The 18,649-nt window shown below is 49.9% G+C and overlaps 8 protein-coding genes across 8 annotated transcripts; 1 reads left to right on the top strand and 7 right to left on the bottom strand.

Moving 5' to 3' along the window:
• Positions 1-2,359: 2,359 nt before the first annotated feature.
• On the bottom strand, positions 2,360-5,244 carry DEU56DRAFT_905993 (Pkinase-domain-containing protein; the record flags this gene model as incomplete). Its single annotated transcript, XM_041356786.1, has 4 exons — positions 2,360-3,535; positions 3,772-4,239; positions 4,287-5,027; positions 5,083-5,244. The coding sequence occupies 4 exons, from the start codon at positions 5,242-5,244 to the stop codon at positions 2,360-2,362; spliced, it is 2,547 nt and encodes an 848-aa protein (XP_041215785.1).
• A 396-nt stretch (positions 5,245-5,640) lies between these two features.
• On the bottom strand, positions 5,641-6,785 carry DEU56DRAFT_764044 (uncharacterized protein). Its single transcript, XM_041350866.1, has 3 exons — positions 5,886-6,785; positions 5,715-5,829; positions 5,641-5,662 (listed from the first exon to the last, which is right to left on the bottom strand). The coding sequence occupies exon 1, from the start codon at positions 6,377-6,379 to the stop codon at positions 6,008-6,010; it is 372 nt and encodes a 123-aa protein (XP_041215784.1). The 5' UTR covers positions 6,380-6,785; the 3' UTR covers positions 5,641-5,662; positions 5,715-5,829; positions 5,886-6,007.
• Positions 6,786-7,384: 599 nt separating this feature from the next.
• DEU56DRAFT_764042 (P-loop containing nucleoside triphosphate hydrolase protein) lies at positions 7,385-10,993 on the bottom strand. Its single transcript, XM_041350865.1, has 11 exons — positions 10,864-10,993; positions 10,620-10,812; positions 9,874-10,569; positions 9,656-9,820; positions 9,409-9,608; positions 8,919-9,349; positions 8,751-8,862; positions 8,505-8,697; positions 8,386-8,455; positions 8,227-8,243; positions 7,385-7,633 (listed from the first exon to the last, which is right to left on the bottom strand). The coding sequence occupies exons 1-11, from the start codon at positions 10,939-10,941 to the stop codon at positions 7,518-7,520; spliced, it is 2,271 nt and encodes a 756-aa protein (XP_041215783.1). The 5' UTR covers positions 10,942-10,993; the 3' UTR covers positions 7,385-7,517.
• A 52-nt stretch (positions 10,994-11,045) lies between these two features.
• DEU56DRAFT_14834 (uncharacterized protein) lies at positions 11,046-11,922 on the top strand. Its single transcript, XM_041344774.1, has 3 exons — positions 11,046-11,292; positions 11,364-11,587; positions 11,689-11,922. Exons 1-3 carry the CDS (start codon positions 11,158-11,160, stop codon positions 11,768-11,770), a joined length of 441 nt encoding a protein of 146 aa, XP_041215782.1. The 5' UTR covers positions 11,046-11,157; the 3' UTR covers positions 11,771-11,922.
• A 395-nt stretch (positions 11,923-12,317) lies between these two features.
• On the bottom strand, positions 12,318-13,467 carry DEU56DRAFT_764038 (uncharacterized protein; the record flags this gene model as incomplete). The annotated part of the gene is made up of 2 exons (XM_041350864.1): positions 12,318-13,083; positions 13,187-13,467. The coding sequence occupies 2 exons, from the start codon at positions 13,462-13,464 to the stop codon at positions 12,444-12,446; spliced, it is 918 nt and encodes a 305-aa protein (XP_041215781.1). The 3' UTR covers positions 12,318-12,443.
• A 99-nt stretch (positions 13,468-13,566) lies between these two features.
• On the bottom strand, positions 13,567-15,199 carry DEU56DRAFT_764036 (uncharacterized protein). The gene is made up of 5 exons (XM_041350863.1): positions 14,617-15,199; positions 14,401-14,562; positions 14,159-14,345; positions 14,021-14,089; positions 13,567-13,931 (listed from the first exon to the last, which is right to left on the bottom strand). The coding sequence occupies exons 1-5, from the start codon at positions 15,179-15,181 to the stop codon at positions 13,868-13,870; spliced, it is 1,047 nt and encodes a 348-aa protein (XP_041215780.1). The 5' UTR covers positions 15,182-15,199; the 3' UTR covers positions 13,567-13,867.
• Positions 15,200-15,213: 14 nt separating this feature from the next.
• DEU56DRAFT_764033 (pyridoxal phosphate-dependent transferase) lies at positions 15,214-16,854 on the bottom strand. The gene is made up of 3 exons (XM_041350862.1): positions 15,605-16,854; positions 15,535-15,545; positions 15,214-15,478 (listed from the first exon to the last, which is right to left on the bottom strand). Exons 1-3 carry the CDS (start codon positions 16,708-16,710, stop codon positions 15,375-15,377), a joined length of 1,221 nt encoding a protein of 406 aa, XP_041215779.1. The 5' UTR covers positions 16,711-16,854; the 3' UTR covers positions 15,214-15,374.
• DEU56DRAFT_875228 (PAP2-domain-containing protein) lies at positions 16,855-18,542 on the bottom strand (the record flags this gene model as incomplete). Its single annotated transcript, XM_041355990.1, has 10 exons — positions 16,855-17,312; positions 17,366-17,441; positions 17,497-17,573; positions 17,624-17,761; positions 17,811-17,882; positions 17,932-18,040; positions 18,093-18,117; positions 18,174-18,185; positions 18,238-18,303; positions 18,394-18,542. The coding sequence occupies 10 exons, from the start codon at positions 18,540-18,542 to the stop codon at positions 17,011-17,013; spliced, it is 1,026 nt and encodes a 341-aa protein (XP_041215778.1). The 3' UTR covers positions 16,855-17,010.
• Between the last annotated feature and the right edge of the window lie 107 nt (positions 18,543-18,649).

The following is an 18,649-nucleotide window of genomic DNA, read 5'->3' as shown; positions in this document are numbered from 1 at the left end:
GCGCGTTCTCTGCATAACCCCCGCAAGTTGAGTTTGCGCCCTCTGTGGGGACGCAGGAATAAAAAGAATTTAATTGCGTCTTCATCAGGTGCGATCTTATGCAATTTTTCCCCTGATTATTTTTTACTCGTGCTCCTAGACCCTTCGCAATCCAGCGGCGTTTGTTTATTAGGTCTAATTATTGGCAGGTGGCGGCCACTTTGAGTTCATTCAATCCATCAATAGCATGTGCGCTTTTTGACGGCGGTGCGCCTAATTTCCAATCTCGACCTCTTTATTATTATTATTTTCCGCTGAAACGTTGATGGTTGTGCCATATGCATCGCGAGCATGTTTCAGCATGCGGTTTTCGTGATGCTTTCCATTTCCGCCACGGTATTGTTCGACCCTTCAGCACGAGCCCATCAACAACTGAGGGAACTTGAAGGTTACTGGCAGATCTGATATATCTTTAAGTAATAACCTAACCTTCCTCCATTCCGTGTTGAATGCGCCTGGATCAGGTGGTACCCTGTCAGAGCACAGTCTGGGTCGTGTGATCCTTCACTCTCACCTGCAGGATAGTGATGACAACTTTCATGCGCGACCCTCCTGACACTGCAAGAAGAACACAACACGTCCGGCTCTATCAATACGAAACGGAAGGAACACCGAAATAGCTTATCGCAAATCCTCCGCAACTCCCGCCGGCAGAGACATATCCTGAGCGACGGCGGAAAATACTTCAATAATGCATATGGCTGCGACTTCTGCACCAAATAGTCTTGCTGTATCCTCCAGCCTCTAGCAACGTCACGTTTTGCACCCGTCGGTGCCCACACGGACCAACAAATATTAGCACATTTCTTCTATTTATTGTCACAAGGCCCTCGAGGCCAATTCAGACCGCGCCCTTCGTGAATACCCGCTTCTTATTGTTCACTTCCTTCACGACGTCATCGTACCTTGCTCACACTCGGGGACGACAGCCCGCTTCCCTCAAACACCTATAGGGCCGTCCTCACACGCGCTTCCCTCACACGCGTCTCTCTTAACTCCCTCAGCGAGTTCTCCCTCACTTGTTCCCACCAATCTCTTGGCATGTAACAGCCCGCTTCCCTCCGACGCAATAGCGGGGTGCTCCTGCAGGTGCTTTTCGATCCTTGTGTCTTTCACATCTCAGGACCTCGTGGTCACCTAGTGGATGCGCAGTACGAACGACCCGTCTCTCGGCTGTGAAAAACAATGTCCCAGCACACGAGAGAGATAACAAGGGCGCCCATCCCTCCCTGGCGCAGACCCTAGATGGGCCAACACCGAGTTCTATACATGGTGACATTACCACACACCCTCGGCGTCCCCGTCCCGATTTACCTTCTCGACCTCCTTGCAAAGTCCCATAAAGTTCAGGGGTACTCCCCCGACCGCAGATTCAGAGCAAATTTATTATAATTCACGAGGTAATTTAGCGCGTCTACATGGTACCCTCTATCTTCGAATACATACTACACGCATCTTTCCCACACCATGTAATTGATAATCGTTATTGTATTATTGACCTTCCGTTCTATCAAGCAAAAGGCACAAGCACGCTTTATAGGCGTAAAGCAACGAAGTTAAGAAGGAGGAAGAGATTTAATCAAGACGCAGGAGAATGAAACGACGACCAGATAAAAAAAGATAGCGAAGAGACTAGGGTGTAGCAGAATAAGATACCAGATCGTCGTAGGGTCGTATCATGTCGCCGCGGGGGATACCATAAAAAGGAGCGAGGGGACGGGCGAGAATGAAATAGAATGGGAATGAACGTTGTGAATGATTTTTTAGTGTCCGCTGTATGTACCGAACCGTGCGTATGCGTGCTAGGTGTTGTGCTGTATATACATGCGAGGGAAGATGAGGTGCATATGGATCGAGATGGATGGGAAGATCTTTGAGGATGGGTGGGTGGCCATGATTGGGGAGGCTTTGGGGTCGAAGTGATGGGTGACCGAGGGAAGGGAGGAATCAGATGGAATATTACACGGTAAGCGAGTCAATGATAGTGGCGCACGCCGTGGTTCTGGAGCGTGAAATGGATGCAAGAGTGCCGCTAGAACCAAGACACGAGGATTGTGAAGCTGCGGATATGGTACACGAACGAGTGAGGCGACAACCGAGGTGAAGATTGATGATGATCGGTGTGAAGGCAGAGGATGATCAGGGTGAAGGCGGATGATGATTATGCCGCCAAGATGAAAGAGGGTGGAGGAAACATGTGAATTGTATCAGGGCGGCGTCGATCAGCGAGGTAAACACAGCTGCTGCATAACAGCTCCATGCATACGCACAACCAGACCAGCGTGACTCCCTCGAGGCTAATGCTCACCCGCCTCTCAACTCAAAAAAATCTCTTCTTGAGACTCTTCTCCTCGCTCTGGATCCTCACATGCACATGCTTCGGCCCACCGCTCTCCGTGCACGTCTCAATACTCCGCACCCACTCGTCCCCATCCTCATCATCATCCGCACCATCTTCCTCCTGATCCTCGTCCTGTTCTTCTGTCTCGGATTCGCACTCCCCATCTTCGCATCCACATTCATCCCCCTCTGCTAGCGCAATGATCCCGCCTACGTCTCGCTGTCCCCACAGTATCTCACCCATAGTTGTGCGGATCTTAGGGTCCACGCACAGCATCCGCCGTAGCGCAGGCCGCGTTTCACGAGGTAGGAGCCTGAAGATCGAATTTGGCGATGACGTCGACGACGAACGAGTGCGTCTTCCGGGTAATGCTGTCGTGCGCTTTGGCGAGGGCGGTTGGGCAGTAGATGATGCGGTAGCAGGCGCGGAAGACTCAGGTATTGACGGCGCTTGTATACCGTTTGCTTGTACACCATTGACCTTCGTCCCCAGGACCGTGGGCGTTAGCGACTCCCGCGCGAAATCTCGCTCCTTAGGGGTCTTCCCCAGCCCATTCCCATTGATGATCACATCCTTCATCTCCTCCGGGCTCTCTGCCCTCAGCACAGGCAAACTCTCTGTTGAAACTCCAGGGCGCGCAAACACCAACACGCTCTTATCAGCTTCCCCGCCCTCAGGCACGACTGCACTCTGCATATTCGGTGACATCGCAGGTAGCGTCGCCGTCCTTGCGCCAGGACTAGGCAATCCTAGCTCAATCGCACGCCGGCGCGGTGAGTGCTCGCTGCCAGCATCACTACCAGCCGGTGACGACAACGTGAGCGTGCTCGCCGTAGCGGTGTATACCGATGCATTCGACAGGACAGACTTGTTGTCGTCAAGAGGTTTGAACCCGTCGGCATGGATACTCGGGACATCCAGGGATGTGCTCCCTTGAATGGAGTCAGGACTTGCTGGGGCGCTTATGGCCGGGCTTGGTGGGACGGTGGGGGGTTCTGAGGACACAGGTTTTGCGCCATTTGAACGCTTGTGTTTACGCTTGGATTTAGGGCGCGGCAGAGGGCAAGAAGCTTCGGCTTCGATAAATGCTTTGAATGAGTTATCGCGTTCGCGGTCAGGGACTGCCCATGGGAAGCGGCGGAGGACCATGCAAACCTGTTTGAATTCCGTTAGCTTCTGCGTAAGAGATACACTTCATGTGGCGCAACTGTCGCCCCAGATGGATAGAGCGGCCTAGACAGGGTTCATGGTAACGTCCGAGCGACTATCCTCGGGTTTGGCCCGAAACGCGACGCATGTAAAAAATACCGCGGTTGATCCATCCCTCCAACAGCATTTCGCCCTCAACCAAATACAAAACCATATAACCAAGCAGAGGAACGACGACTCACAAATATGACGCCCACGCTCCATACATCGGTTTTTCTAGGATCATACGAGCCACCTCCTAGGACTTCGGGCGCTAGGTACGGATCGCTCCCAACTATACCCGTGGCATGTATCAATCTTGCATGGGAGTGCGGGCCGGATGGTGGATCATTGGGGTGTGGAAGTTGTGCAGGGGAAGTGGCATTGAGTGCGCCACTGACATATCCTGTGACTGCTGCCGGTAGGGAGCCGTTGGATGTGCCGGTTCCAGGATAGGCAAAGACGACGGCGGTTCCGAAATCGATGAGTTTGACAACGTCGCCCTGTGTCATGACGCAGTTATCGAGCTTTAGATCTCTATGTGCTAGGCCTAGAGAGTGAAGGTATGCGACGCCGTTGCAGATCTGGCGGAAGACGCAGAATATTTCTGGACGTAGCATGCGGCCAGACATGACGACACTGAAGAGGTCGTAGGGAGCATACTCCATGACCTATTGGGGGTGAGGGGGAGGTTGTTGTGAATGTGTGATAAGCTGACCTCATAGTAATGACCATGATCGCAGACGATATCAACTGTTTCGATGACATTTATGTGCTTTAGACAGGCACCGACGCAGAATTCAGCCCTGACTTTGTTCTCATACTCACGCTCGGATTCGCCGGAACGTCTTGGGCGGAATTGCTTGACAGCATAGACAGCACCTCCTGCTTTAGTTCGTGCGCGAATAAGGCGAACTGTACCACCTGCGCCGGTGCCGAGAACGCGGCCCCACTTGCCATACTTTTTTGAGAGATGGGCGTGAGTAGCTTCGGACAGAGAGATAATCGGAACGGCGGTAGGAGTGCCTGGAGGACTTGGTGACGGACGTTTGGATGATAGAGAAGTGGAGGGAGGGGAAGGTTTTTGAGGGGATGATTTGTCCTTGTCGCGGTTGCGGGCCTTGTGTATGAAGCTAAATGGAGATGACTTGTGGGTGGATATTATGGGAACTGCGTGGACTACGGTATTTGTGTCAAAGTCATCACCTCTTCGCTGATCTGCGGGCTGAATTTGTAGTTCTGGTGGAGTATGGGATGATGAAGCGTTGGACGAGGGTGAAGCGCTGGAAGAAGCGGAGGGAGGATGAGGATGCGGTATATGGTGGTTAAGAAATCGTTTGAGATCATGAAGTGGCCCATGTTTGGCTGGTGAAGGTGTGCCCGGAGGTTGTTGCTTAAGTGCATAGGAAGAGGTCTTTCGGGGAAAGCGGAAACGAGACTGGGTTGTGGTCTCGGGAGGCTGAAAACGGGAAAAATGGAGTTAGTGGAGTTAAAACACAGGGATTTGAGCTGACCTGAGGCTTTGGGGTCGCAAGACGACCATTGTGGCCGGTTTCTGGGACAGTGAGGAGAGATATATGACTAGGTTGATTGTCGCTGTCGCAATCTGGACTACTAGGTGGAGAAGGGTCATCGTGTGGAATTGTAATTTGCTGCATTGGAACTGCAGAGAGCATCGTGGAGGACGACGACGACGATGAGGAGGAGGGGGAGTGGAATGATGGTTGAAATGAGAAGTAGGTAATTGAAGAGTTGAAGACTAAAACTATCGCGTCAGAAAGTCACAGGTTGGTGGATATTCCACCGATCTACGGTCCGATCGGCATGCACTTCGGCATAAGATATCATTGTTTGCTTACTAATTAATCGCCTCCCCAGTACGCCAAGTGCACTACCAACGTTAGTTCTACGCTACCACAAGCAATTCCACAACCGAATAACTGCCCCATCAAGATGCATCAACCCTTGGCATCGCTTCCAACCTCCACTAGACCCCACTCGCATTTCCGCAGTTCTCTCAACGTAATTCATCTCACATTGACTCCGCTACCTCCATCAATGGTCAAAGTTTCAGACTTCCAGTACCTCATCCAAGTTTCAGTCTCTTTTAGGTCACTTGGCTTCAACGTTAACCAAGTAATCCCAGGCTCAGGCTTCTAGACGCGGTGCCAAGCTACCCGTCTGAGCGCTCATGATCCGGCTCGAAGCCTCATTGATACCTCGATACCCCGAGCTCGCGTGTCGACATTAACCTGGGCCAAGTGACTCGTCGTCATTCTTACTACATCTTGACATCAACATCTCACGTCCAGAGTAGCCTCGAATAGATCTCCGTTCACATTTTTATACTATGCTCGGCATACTCCATTCATGACCGAAGGCCACGACAAACTCAATTGCCTAGTGGATCACTCATCTACGAATCAATGATGGTTTAACTCAAACGTCTGTGCCGCAGCGAATCGCATAGCATCTGAAGAGGCTCAACGCAACTCCCCGCAACACATTACTGTACTCCCCGCTTCCTTCGGTAAGACTGATACGCAGCGCGTCAGCAAACCAAAAACACGATCGACAAGCTCGGGCGGCATGCGGCAGCAAACTAAAATAGGCAATTCCACTACCGGGCTCCCATTCGTTCTCATCCGAGGCGTGCTCAAAATGGACTTGCTGGGGCGCTTGGCAATCCACCTCCAAGTCTTCCTTGGACTCACCAAGACAGCCTTGGATAATTGCATCGTGGGTGAACATTGGATGACTTTCCGTAGGCAAAATAATCCAGAATATAATATTTCGGAGTCTAAAATACATTTGCAATAGTGACGAAAATTTAGTCTATGCAACAATAATCCCCCGTAGGCTCAGTCATTAGATTTAGTCCAGTCCTTGATGGGCAATCTTGCAATCCAGTACCTGCTTCTCAATGAAGACGAGGCAGAACTTTTTGATGACGACGGCCTAAATACAGTGATGGTAAGTAACTCTTCGTTGACGGAGGGTGCCGGTGAGACCTTGAGGATTGGTTGGAGGTAGGCGCTGGGACAGATTGGGTGAGATTGGATGCACCGGCGGAGGCGGCGTTGTCAGGTCTTAATTTCGTATGGAGGATTTGGTATACTAGAGCTTATGTAAAAAGACGAGGGAGAAAGAGGTGTCAACAAATGTTGACGACGCACCTTTTGACCGCACGTTGAGTAAGGCTCAATGATTATGTCAGCGAATATCACTGGCGTAGTGGCCTAAAACGGAAGAAGACGGATATTCAAGTCTGCAGAGGGGGGGGTACCCCCCCTTACAGATTAAGGTTTGAAAACGGGGGGCAAAGAAAATACTTTTGCAAATTGAGCTCAAATGAACAGCGGCATCGCGGCACACCTTCCTAATGTAGTCAAATTTATGATATAATATTCTAATAAACATATTTCGAGCCTACGGAAAGTCATCCATTATGGATGATATTTACTCCCAAGACTTCAACGTCGACTGCGGACGTCATCCTGTGAATGACCGCGGTGTCTATAGTACGGCGTATATCTAGTATGCTTATTTGCAAACTCGTCCAATATAAAGCGTGGAGTACGGATATGTCATTCTCGGCAGTTACCCCTGTCCAGCCCAATCCTGTCCCCGTGGTAACAAGTATGAGTTTGCGTCGGAGCGGACGACCATTTCCCCGGAAAAACCTTGTCGGCGCACATGCAAAGTATCACTGCATGTGCATTCGACTAGAGTAGCACAATGTAGTTCATCACCGCCACGCCATTAGAATTAGAATATAGTTAGACCCAACTCATTTCTGAAACGATCATCTTACAAACCGGCTTCGCCTCATTGGCAGTACTGATATTAATCATCGTCTGATACCGCAAAACTCCAGTGCATTAATTCGTTAGTATACACTTTAAAGCTTGGTCCCGGATCAGCGGCGACATTGCTATACAGGTTAGTCTCAGCCAATATCATCAGCATCACGCTTCCTCTTCATCTCTCGTGAAACTTTATGTTGTGCTGATTCGTGTTTGGCAAGTTCTGGCGAGACCTTGGACACGGGGCTCTTGGATATTTCTGTGTGAGAGGGCAGTTAGTAAACACGAACGTTGGTCAGGAGAAAATAGGAATGCAAATATAAACGGAACTAGCTTTGACCGAGCAAGACAGCAGAAATAGGCCCGATGAAGAAGCACACGCACGACGCCACCTGATAAATGACACAAGATAAACCGGTCGAGTCTAACAAGAAAAAGGCCTGGAAATCGCAGAAAACAAAAACAAAAAAAGGCGAAGGGAGAATTAAAATGCAAATAGATACTAGAACCCGGGAAAACAGCGCCTGAGAAGTGTAGCGGAAGGGAGAGCGACGGTAGTCACTGGCAAGGACACCAATGGGGTTTCAGCGAGCGGACGGATAACACGGGATCCCGGGGACCCGCCCGTGTCGGGAGCCATGAATCACCTACCACTGCCGGATGATCGACCAAGTGGCGACATCGATAAACATATCAAGCATGATAGCAGTTGGTAAAAAAAAAATGGCCGAGAAGAAAAAGGAACATATCGGAGACAGCCAGCCACACGACTGATAACGATAGAACCAGAATACCAAGGCAGCGTCGTGGCAGCGGAAGCAAAAGCGTATGAGAATGGAAAAAAGGTCGTACCTTGTTTGAGATCGTACCTACAGAAGCAAATAATCAGCCGTGTTCCGAGCTCAGAGAAGTAAAAGAAATTCTTGGCCAGGCGGTCATCGGTTTACTCCCCGAGAGAAGATCCAGCAAATGCAGGAAGAACACGACCAAAAAATTGGGATAAATACGTACATGACTTCGTCGTCATCATTTGTCAAGAAGGTGATCGCCGTACCCTGTTTGCCCGCACGACCCGTACGACCTGCACCTCTGTTAAATCACTTAAAACCTAGATAAGGGAGATCAAATACCGATACGATGCACGTATGCCTCGATAGTGCCTGCCATCTGGTAGTTGATGACAAGACTAACATCCTGGACATCAATACCACGTCCAGCAAGATCCGTGGCAACGAGGATGTCGGCGTCGCCGGAACGTAATGACTGGAGCGAAGCCTCGCGCTGCTCTTGTGTTTTTCCAGAGTGCAGCGTTGCCGCGGACCACTAAATTAAAGTAGGCATGTCAGCGACCGACTTTCAAAATGACAGCAACATACCCCGGCACGCGAGAGATCTTTTGCAACCATGTCCGCTGTCTTCTTTTGGTTGACAAAGACAATAATTGGTGACGGATACTGGCTACTGTTGAGAATTTCCAGCATCACTTGCCTGTACATGTGCGCAATCAGTATTGTGCCACGAAGAACATGCATGAAAGAACGAACTTCTTCTTCTCATCTCCGTTGACAAATTCGACTCTCTGATCGACAGTATCGACCGCACGGCCAGCTTCACCGATAGTGATGGTAGCAGGTCTCTTGAGATATTTCCTCGCAAGTCGTTCGACAGCAGGAGGCATGGTCGCACTAAATAGGGTCGTTACCCGAGTGCGACCCTTCTTTACTTCCTCGCCGTCAACGTCCATTGCTCCAGGATCCTCGCCTGCCATCGTCTCACTCGGGAGCTTGTCAAGGATAAACAATAAGTCCGTTTCAAAACCGAGGTGCACCATGCGGTCTGCTTCGTCCATGACGATGTAACGACATTGAGAGAGTACGAGTACATGTCGCTCCAGAACATCCTTCAGACGTCCAGGCGTAGCAATAATAATCTCAGCTCCTTCACGGAGGTTGAATTGTTGTTCTTCAACGGCGCGCTAAACATATATGATAATGAGTACAAACTCCGAGACTTTAGAGCAGTGGGATGACGTACACCACCGACTATGGATACACAAGTGAAGCCCAGTGGAGATGCAAACTTGCGTGCCTCAGCCTCAATCTGCTGGGCAAGCTCACGCGTAGGGGCGAGGATGAGTGCATAGGGACCGAGGTGGCGGTTCTCATCTGTGAAAAGTGGCATGTTGGAGATGAAGGTGAGCATAGGGATAACGAAGGCGGCTGTTTTCCCGGAACCTGTCGCGACGTTAGTTTAGAGGAGGATAGACAGGGCAATGATGTACCTGTTTCTGCAATGCCAATGATGTCGCGGTTCTGCAACCCAATGGGAATTGCTTGTCGTTGAATGGCAGAGGGCTCTTTGTAACCAATTTGCTCGATGACACTCAATATCTTCTGTGGGATCTGTGACTCTGTCCATGAACGCAGGGGGTGAGGTATCGAACCACCTTAAAATTATCGTCAGAGCCCGCGACCAACACCTACGAATAGGCAGACATACCTCGGGCAGCGATGCTAAAGTCCTCCCTAAATATCCGCCAGTCACGCTCCCTCATCTCTTCCAACGGCTTCTCCGACCAATGCCTCTCATCAAGACCGGTCTTCGCTGCCTTCCTTCTCTCCATTGCGTCAGCCAAGTTTGCAGTTGCAGCCCCTCGACCTATCCTCTCGCCGCCACCGTCGTCAAATCCACCGACGTGGCCACGACCAAACATCACCTGTGCACCCTGACGGTTCGCACCAACAGCAACAGGAGAATCACTCGAAAACGTGTCTTCCTCTACATTCCAGTCAAAGACGAATTTCCGGTCATTCATCTTGCGGATCTTGCGCTTCTTGGTGTTCACACCAAGATAGCGATCACGTACAGCACTGAGGTCGCTCTCCGTCATGGGAGGTACGTAGGATGTACTGGGCTCGGAAAGAATGGTATTGTTCGCATTACTGGTGCTATAAGCATTGCTAGTAGGCGCAGGGGATGCACTGGAGGAGACAGGACCAGAAGGCGTGTTTGAATTTTTGAGACGGTCGGCCCTTGGACCTGTTGGAGCATTTGGTATATGTTTCGGTGGTGGGGGCTGCGCACGACGGTCGTCTGGAGGTGGTCCACCTCCTCGATTTCTCCGCCCATGTCCGTGTCCGTGACCATGTCGAGTATCCTTTTCAGGGTGTCCATATCTTGACTCTCTGTCGTCATCTGTTAGCAGATAGTCAATACGGGTTGCTCGAAGTGAGAAGAAATCATACGTCGACCATGAGCATTGCTATACTTAGCGGTACGTTCCCTTTCTTGCTCGCGCTGCCTCACTTCCTCAGCCTCACGTTCTAGACCATCGCGGTCCACTCGTGACTTCTCATCGCGTTCTCGTTGCTCCTTGAGCTCTGCAGCACGCTTCGCAATAGCTATCTTTGCACGCTCTTCTTTTGAGAGGAATTTAGGCTGTACAAGAATCAAATCAGCATCTCTTGTTTGTAACAACCGCGGACTTACCTTTGCAGCAGCCTCACGCTCTTCCTTCTGTTTCTGCAGCAAGGACTCTATTGAAAGTGGTTCTGCTCGTGCTGCCATCTCAAACTACTTGTTCCTAGATGTCAGACCCAACGACCCGGTGCGTTCGTTTGAAAAGAAGTGTTAGGGTTCCGCATTGGGCGATGGAGTCCTTTGTCGGGGCACGTGCGGCACGATGAGCACGCGCTCATCTATTTCGGTGCTTTGATTTGGCTTTGATCTAAGTATCAATCAACAATCGAGCTCTAGCTCGATCAGCGGACAGCGTGCACGAGGATGGCGCCTAACGATCTTGATTTGCGTATGCAGTCCCCTCGCCCGGAAACGCCTGAGCCATCGTCCAAGCAGGGCAGGCGAAACGCCCAGCTTGATGCCCAGTTGCTTGACGCTGACGGCGCAATTTCTGACAAGGTGCGTTTATAAATTACACCCGCATTTTGACATTGCATGACGGTGTTTATCGATATACATGGCTTGTGCAGCTCGAACGCTGTCTTCGTCATATTTTCGCCAAGTATTGTACGCCATGTCCAGCGCGCCCCCCAAAGCACGACTCTACGACTCTCCTCACGCCTCCTGGTGATGCAATTCTTGACGCCGCAGGGCTTGACGCTTGGGCTCAAGACACGAATGGCGCACCGTTTAGCGAAGAGACCAAAGAGGAGCTCAGAGAGTTTTTGGACGTCACCGAGGAAGGCGAGCTGACGTGCGTGATATCCCATTATTTTATCTCTCTTGCTCTTTTAGCGTACCTATGTGAAGTCGCATTAATATACTTGGTGCTGATTCTTGCAATTTTTTCTGTAGGTTCAAAGGCTTCGCGCAGATATACCAGCTGCAAACTGAGAATGACGAGGAAGAAACATGGAGAGATCTGGTACGTGCATAGATTTCTTTTCTCTCTTATGCTCTTTGTTCTGCCAGCACCAACGACATTTCGATTCTGTTTCATTTCACTATTCCTCGCATTCTGTTTCCACCCTCTCGGACTTTCATGTTGGCCACTCTGCGTAAAGGGATAAAATCGACTCAACCCTGCATTCTCAGTCAAACCACGGATTTGATCGTAACCTCACCCTTGTTTCAACGCGTCGGGAGGAAGAGGCTGAGAGCAGTCATACGCCTCTTTTCATACCATGTACGTCAGGTTACTCTCATTCTCCATCTCTACGCAAATAACAACATCGCCTCTCACGTAGGACAATACCACAAAATCGCGTACAACCTCTGATACGCTGTGGGCATACTAACCACAGACCAATCATGACTTTACGATGCCCATCACCTGATTGCTGATCTAGCTGAAGATCCTCTTCATATTCACGACTCCGTTTGATCTTACGAACAAGGCCGATACTCATATCCTAACCCACCTCTGCTGGATGATGTTCACATACTAGACTTAATCTCATCTAGCATCTGCTCGTCTTCATTTTAACTGAGTAAGAGAGCCTTTAATACCAAAGGTACTACAGAAGTGGCATCATCTGGATGACAACCAATTCCAACGCCTGAGGTTTCTGCGTCTATATTATATTTTTCATCTAGCACGCAAGATGACTTTACTTGACAGCCCCGGTGACCCCATCCCACCTTCCACGCCACACCTCCACACCTTCCCACTCCCCAGCGTCCCATCCTACACCTACACCTGCGCGCCTGAGCCTCTTCTCTGGGACGCGCTGGAACAAAAGTCCCCACTCCTCACCAGCACGCCTTAATGCGGCTGTGATGAGCGTGGGGTCGCGCCTCTCAACGGCAAGGTAGATGACAGGAGGCTTGCAGGTTGGAGTTCCAGGGGATATGGAAGGGAGTGCAGGAGACACTTCAGTACCGGAAAGTGACGATGGCGGGGAGTGAGCGGGACCATATGAAAGGGCAGAAAGGGCATGAATTGTCTCGAATAGAGGAGCAACAAGTGCCGTATCATAGATCGTATCGCTCGACACAATTAGATCGAAGGGCGGGGCGAGGAAATCGCGGCCATCATCGTCCCTTCTCGGAACAGGTGCTGGTGATGTGACCGATACAGGATCGTCCCATATCCATCCTGTAGGGTTGACACCCCAGTCCAGCTCGCGCACATAGACACGCTTAGGAACGAGATGCGCATTGGCATTTATGTTGGCACGCAGAACAGACGCGCATACGTGCATGGTATCGGTAGCAAGGACATCATATCCCAGAGACGCGAGCGCCAGACTAGAATTCATGAAGCACATGTCATATGAGAATATGCGACAGAGCATGGGTTGATGATGGTGAGCGATCTTCTTCGCGCTCATCCATAGACAATCAGACGCACGCCATGAGTCCAATACCGCTGCCTAATTCTACGGCCTTGGTGCGTGCTGTATCGCACAGAACTGATGAATTATTATCTGTTCCAGTTGCAATGGTCTTCCTGGATTTGCCCTTGAATTCGGCAGAAAGGTAGATGGAAAGGACTTGGGCACCAAGCCACAGGGCCGTTCCGTTGCTCGTACCGTCATCTCGCTGGACAAGATGGAATACAGCGTTATTAAACGGGTACGCAAGGACAGGCAAGTGTTTAGTGTGGTGAGCTGGTTGGGTATCCGACATAAAGTGATTGCACCCGGGCGGCACTGGCACCTCCGTGCTTAATAGCCGAAAGGAGTGATCTCATGCTCTCGATATTGCAATAATCCATCGATTCCAATGAACGAAAATATACCTATGGCCCACGACGTCTAGTCAAGCACCACTCAGCCCATCAGACGGACACAACACCAATGCATAATCTCGAGCTGCTGCTGCTGATTCTAAACACCACGTTGAACTTCATACACTCGCTTAGCCTTCCAACAGCAGGCGGGACGAACCCGGACACAACCGCCACCACCCACTGTAAACACGACTGCATCTCCCCGTTGATCTTGCCATCCCGACCAAACCTCCACATTAACTTAGCCTCGTCCTCCTATTCTCACTGTCAGCCATACATACTACTAGTAATCTGTCAGGACTATGGTAATGTCACCTCCAGCTTTGCATGGAGGGTGCCATCGGAGTCCGTGTATATGGTATCGCTAAAACAACAGAGTCAGTTCAAGCCATCGCAAGAGAAAGAACACAAAATTTCTCAATCTGTAAGACAGTGCACCGAGAGAACACTTACTTGTACATCAGCCAATCGCCTAGCGTAGCATCGATGGACGTGCAAGTCCTGATATAAAAGGTGATGTATCTTTGAGAAGTAAACGAGGGAGCAAGAAACTATCAGTATGTCTTCGCCTTCGAATGACTCGGGACTTACTCCTCAGGTGCAAGCGACTTATCCGCCTCCAATGGGAACCCTATCTTCAGGACCTCATGTTGCCCATTCTGGGCCTGGATAAGAAGTACAGCATTTGGACGTGCCGGCAAGCTATGTTGACAAAGACACAGTTTGATGTGCCACTTCGCCTCATGCCCCATATCAAAGAGCAAGAACCATATGCGTCCTGCGGAGATTGGCACGTTATGATATGTGTGTGAGGAACAAGTTGAATTAAATACCTTTCGCAACAAATTCTACAACCATTTTCTGTGCAATACGCAGGCGTTTCTGAAACATCCTGATCTGCATATCGACAGTGAATTGGTTCTGGCTATTACCTCCATGCACCTCGATCTCATCTGGCGGACAACCTAAAGATCTCTTCAAAGGCTCGTCCCTGTCTGATTGGTGCACCATGGTTAGTGCTCACTAAGGAGGGAATTGCCAGCACTTACTATTAGCAACGGCGTACAATTTCAGATTCATAAACAATGCATGGTCGCTAGTTGCCATACATGCGAGACGCAAGTCGGAATAGGAAGTAGACGTATATTTGGGAATGAATCTAAAAAACGCCACAAGGGCTTCTCGTCGATTATTCACGATTGCCCAATATAACGCTGTGTGGCCCTCGATATTGGATGTTTGGAGGAGGTTAGTGAACTCTGCAGCTGGGAGAGAAGCAGCGCAGGCGTCGACAATTGGGACGACAGATGAAGGGGTAAAATCCGGAGCAGAAACCATGTCACGGATGAGAGATAGAACAGTGGTACGTGTCTGCTTGATCCGTTGCCTGGAAAATATAGATGGTGGTCTGCATTGGAGGTAGTCTGTTGATAGTGCGGAGGTGGGGACTGCGTCGTACGATGGAGGTGCATTAACATCGGACTTCCTATCATCAAAGAGTTCGCTAGTATCCATATTGGTGAGGTGAGCGGGCGAAGGAGACAACGGTGAAAATAGGGGCTTTCCAATGATCACATGAGCACAGCAATGAACACAGAGGTAAACATCGGACATCGGACACCGTTAACCTGCCTCCGTAAATTCTGTTTGTGCTGAATCAGATTTCAAAATCATATTATCACGAAAACATCCATGCAGTTGAGGCCTGGCGTATTGTCTGGTTGCTGGGTAATACAAATGGATAGCTGCACGTTAACCTCTGGTCCGAATCGTCAATTTACCCATGATTTTCCTGCTGATGCTCCGTTCACTCTTCGTTAACTTTGTGCCGTCCTGCGAACTGTTCCATGTATGAGATGAGTTGGTCCGTCTCTTCTTCTGTCACGGCGTTATATATGGACACTCGGACGCCTGACAGATGAAACGTCAGTAACGAAATTATACATGGAGATGATAATGATCCATACCTCCTACGGAACTGCACAGAAAACACAATGAAAACGTGGTCTTAAATGACGCTCAAAGTCAGGCACTCACCGATGGCCTTTGAGTCCCTTCATGCCTCGCTCCTCTGCGCCAGCAATGAATTTGGCCAACAACCCTTCGCCAACGACGTCGAAGACGACATTCATCTGGCTGCCAGAGGATTCTTTCACTTTACCTTCAAATATGCCTTTGGTTTGACCATCCTTCAGCACGTCATAGAGCTTCTTCGATTTACGGTTTGTGAGGCCAGCATAATAGTCCAACCCTCCTAGCTGGAGCATGTACTCAAGAACGAGGCCGGTAATGTAGATGGAGAGTACCGGGGGGGTGTTGTACAGGCTGTTATTATCTGCGAGCGTTTTGTACGAAAGACATATTGGGACTGGAGTTGCCCCGAGCTTCGCAGCGGCGTCAACGTCGACGATACAATCATTTCTGACGATTAAGATGGTGAGACCGGCGGGGCCGATGTTTTTCTGCGCGCCAGCATATATGATAGCGTGATCTGAGAGATGGGGAATTGGCCTTGACATGAAGGAGGAAGAATAATCCCCGACAAGAGGGAGAAGTGCATTTTTTGGGAGAAGCTGGTAGGGAAAGGAGGCCGGTGAGGTTTCCTCGGCCGAGAACTCCACGCCGTCAACGGTCTCATTGGCGCAGTAGTAAATGAGAGCTGGGTCATTTGAGAATGAATATGCATCTGCAGTTGGGATATTGTCGAAGGATTTCTGATCTTTAGAGTATTTGCGAGAATCGGCTGCAATCTTAACGGTGCTCCCTCCCATGCGCCTAGCCTCCTCGGCTGCCTTTTTGCTCCAAGACCCTGTGACGACATAATCCAGTACTCGGTCTTCGTCTTTCAACTGAGGGTGGAGGAGACGGTGTCGTGCCAGCATGTTCAGTACGACGGCCGAGAATTGCGTGGATCCACCCCCCTGAGTGAACAAGATGGAGTGTGTGGGCTGGACGTCGAGAAGCTTTCTGATGTTTTGTTCGACGCTTTGTAGATACGTCGTGAATTCTTTGGAGCGATGCGAAATCTCAGCAATACCGATGCCAGTTCCGTTGAAATTCAGGAGGCCTTTGGTAGCTTCCTCAAGCACGGAAGCGGGCAGGGCAGATGGACCTGCGCCAAAGTTAATGGCTCTCGATTCCATGGTATGAAGACTTCCTTGGAAGAGTGATTATTGTGCGTCAAGGTATTTTGTACGTTGAGGTGGAAGATGAAACGGTTGCAAGGCGGTCTGCTTGGGGTTGATGTGACTCGACGCTTCTCGAGTCGATAGATTGATAACAAAACTTGAGCGCAGGTCTGAACTCAAATTTGGTCTAGTAATAATATGTGAACGATTCTTTTCAAATGTCATATACGCAATTAATACGAGTCATTATGGCTACAGAAATAGTCCAGTAAAGAATAACGAAAAAGTTAACAGAGGTCCAAAGGCGAAAAATACTCAAAGGCGGGGTTCGCCAATGTTGACACCATACTCGCCTTGTCTCCCGGTGAGAGCTGGGTCAGGCTTGCGCACATCGCCACCAACCAACTCCACTTCTTCTCCATCCATGCCATCTGTATAAGAAAGGTCGTGTTCAGTTGCAGGGTTGATAGTAGGCAGCTCCCCCTCTTCACGTCGTACTCTTGGGGGATGCGGCTTATGAGACATCGGCGATGATAGCGAAGGAAAGTACTGGCGATATGCGAAATACGAAATAGCCAGTCCGAGGATGGCTCCAGCTACGACATCGTGCCAGTGGTCTGTGAAGAAATAGATGAGGTCGAACACAATAAATACTGAGACACCAACTAACGTCGATAGTCCATGGTGCGGGAAATAGCCACCAGAATGGCTCCAAAGATAGGAGTGACGGAGATCCAGGCTTTGTGCTGAGAAAATTATTTTTAGTGCATCGCCCGTGGTGGAAGACATTCGTACACTTACAGCGTGGCCCCTCGTATCGAACAGGTGCATCTTTCCGGCCAAGTAATACGAGAGGAAGCCAAGCCCGGCATGGGACACTGGAAACATCTCACAATCTGACTATATGTATATTGGCATGATGACTCACAGCTGGAGTGACCACTGGGGAAGCTCCTCCAACCATCGATCATGATAGCTGTGTTGGTATTTGTGCATATCGCATCTGATGAGAGTCCAAAAGTGGGGTCTGAGGCGCCTAAAATCGGCATGCATCGTGAAAGCAGATCTACAACCCCGCGTAAATGATAGGATGATAGGAAAAGTTGCCCACTAACCTGGACGGGGACGACCAACAGTGATCTTCGTGAACTGAGTAACAGCCCCTGTGATGGCAAGCCCCAGAATGACTGCATTTCGGTGAGCTTTGCCAAGAAGTCCGAAGTTAAAATGACTTACGCCCGAGTGCGCTGCAGTGGTAATCCCAGAATGAGCGAACAGTGAGTAAATTCACCGCCAATTGAATGACGAGAGGCGCCACAATCGCGATGAAGTATAGGGCAATGTTCTGACGCGAACTGAGATTACGATGTACTTTTAAGACCCGTAGTGAAGCTCACCGGAACACGTTCCTGGACTGCAAACCTGAAACAACGAGGGTCAGTGCGCCCAAGGGAGGTCAAAGCTATGTCCCCACTCACGGGAAAAGTATGCTGCATTGAACAAATGAGCAACAGTCTTTTGTGGAAAGATATAGGATCTCACGTTTCATCATGCACCGAAAATTCTCGTCGAAAGCCATGAACACCGTCAAGCGCGAAGAAAACAATCCTGGAGGAAAGGTGTCAATAATACAACCTCATGTACGAGCGGGAGACCGCACGCCAAAAGAATTGTGATGGTCCTGTGCAGAAACGGGACACAATATTGAGCATGGAAAGTAATATGAAGTTGATTCGGACAGACCAATCTGGGGCGTAGGACTTGATTAACTCCATCCGCCTCTTTTTGTCAGTTCGTTTGGTGGTCCTATCATAATTTGGGTTTTTCCATAATTTGATGGAGGCCATTTTTGCTTGTCGAACGATTGCTCGTCGGTGGTGGTATTAAGCTAGAGGACAACAGGCGTACATGGGAGCAGCGAGCAAGCAACTTATACTTATCGTACTACTGTAAG

This window comes from Suillus clintonianus (genome assembly GCF_016758775.1).
Source record: "Suillus clintonianus strain FC179 chromosome Unknown DEU56scaffold_1, whole genome shotgun sequence".
Classification (NCBI taxonomy): Eukaryota; Fungi; Basidiomycota; class Agaricomycetes; order Boletales; family Suillaceae; genus Suillus; species Suillus clintonianus.
Note: the sequence above shows the minus strand (reverse complement) of the source record. Positions and strands in the feature narration are given on the sequence as shown.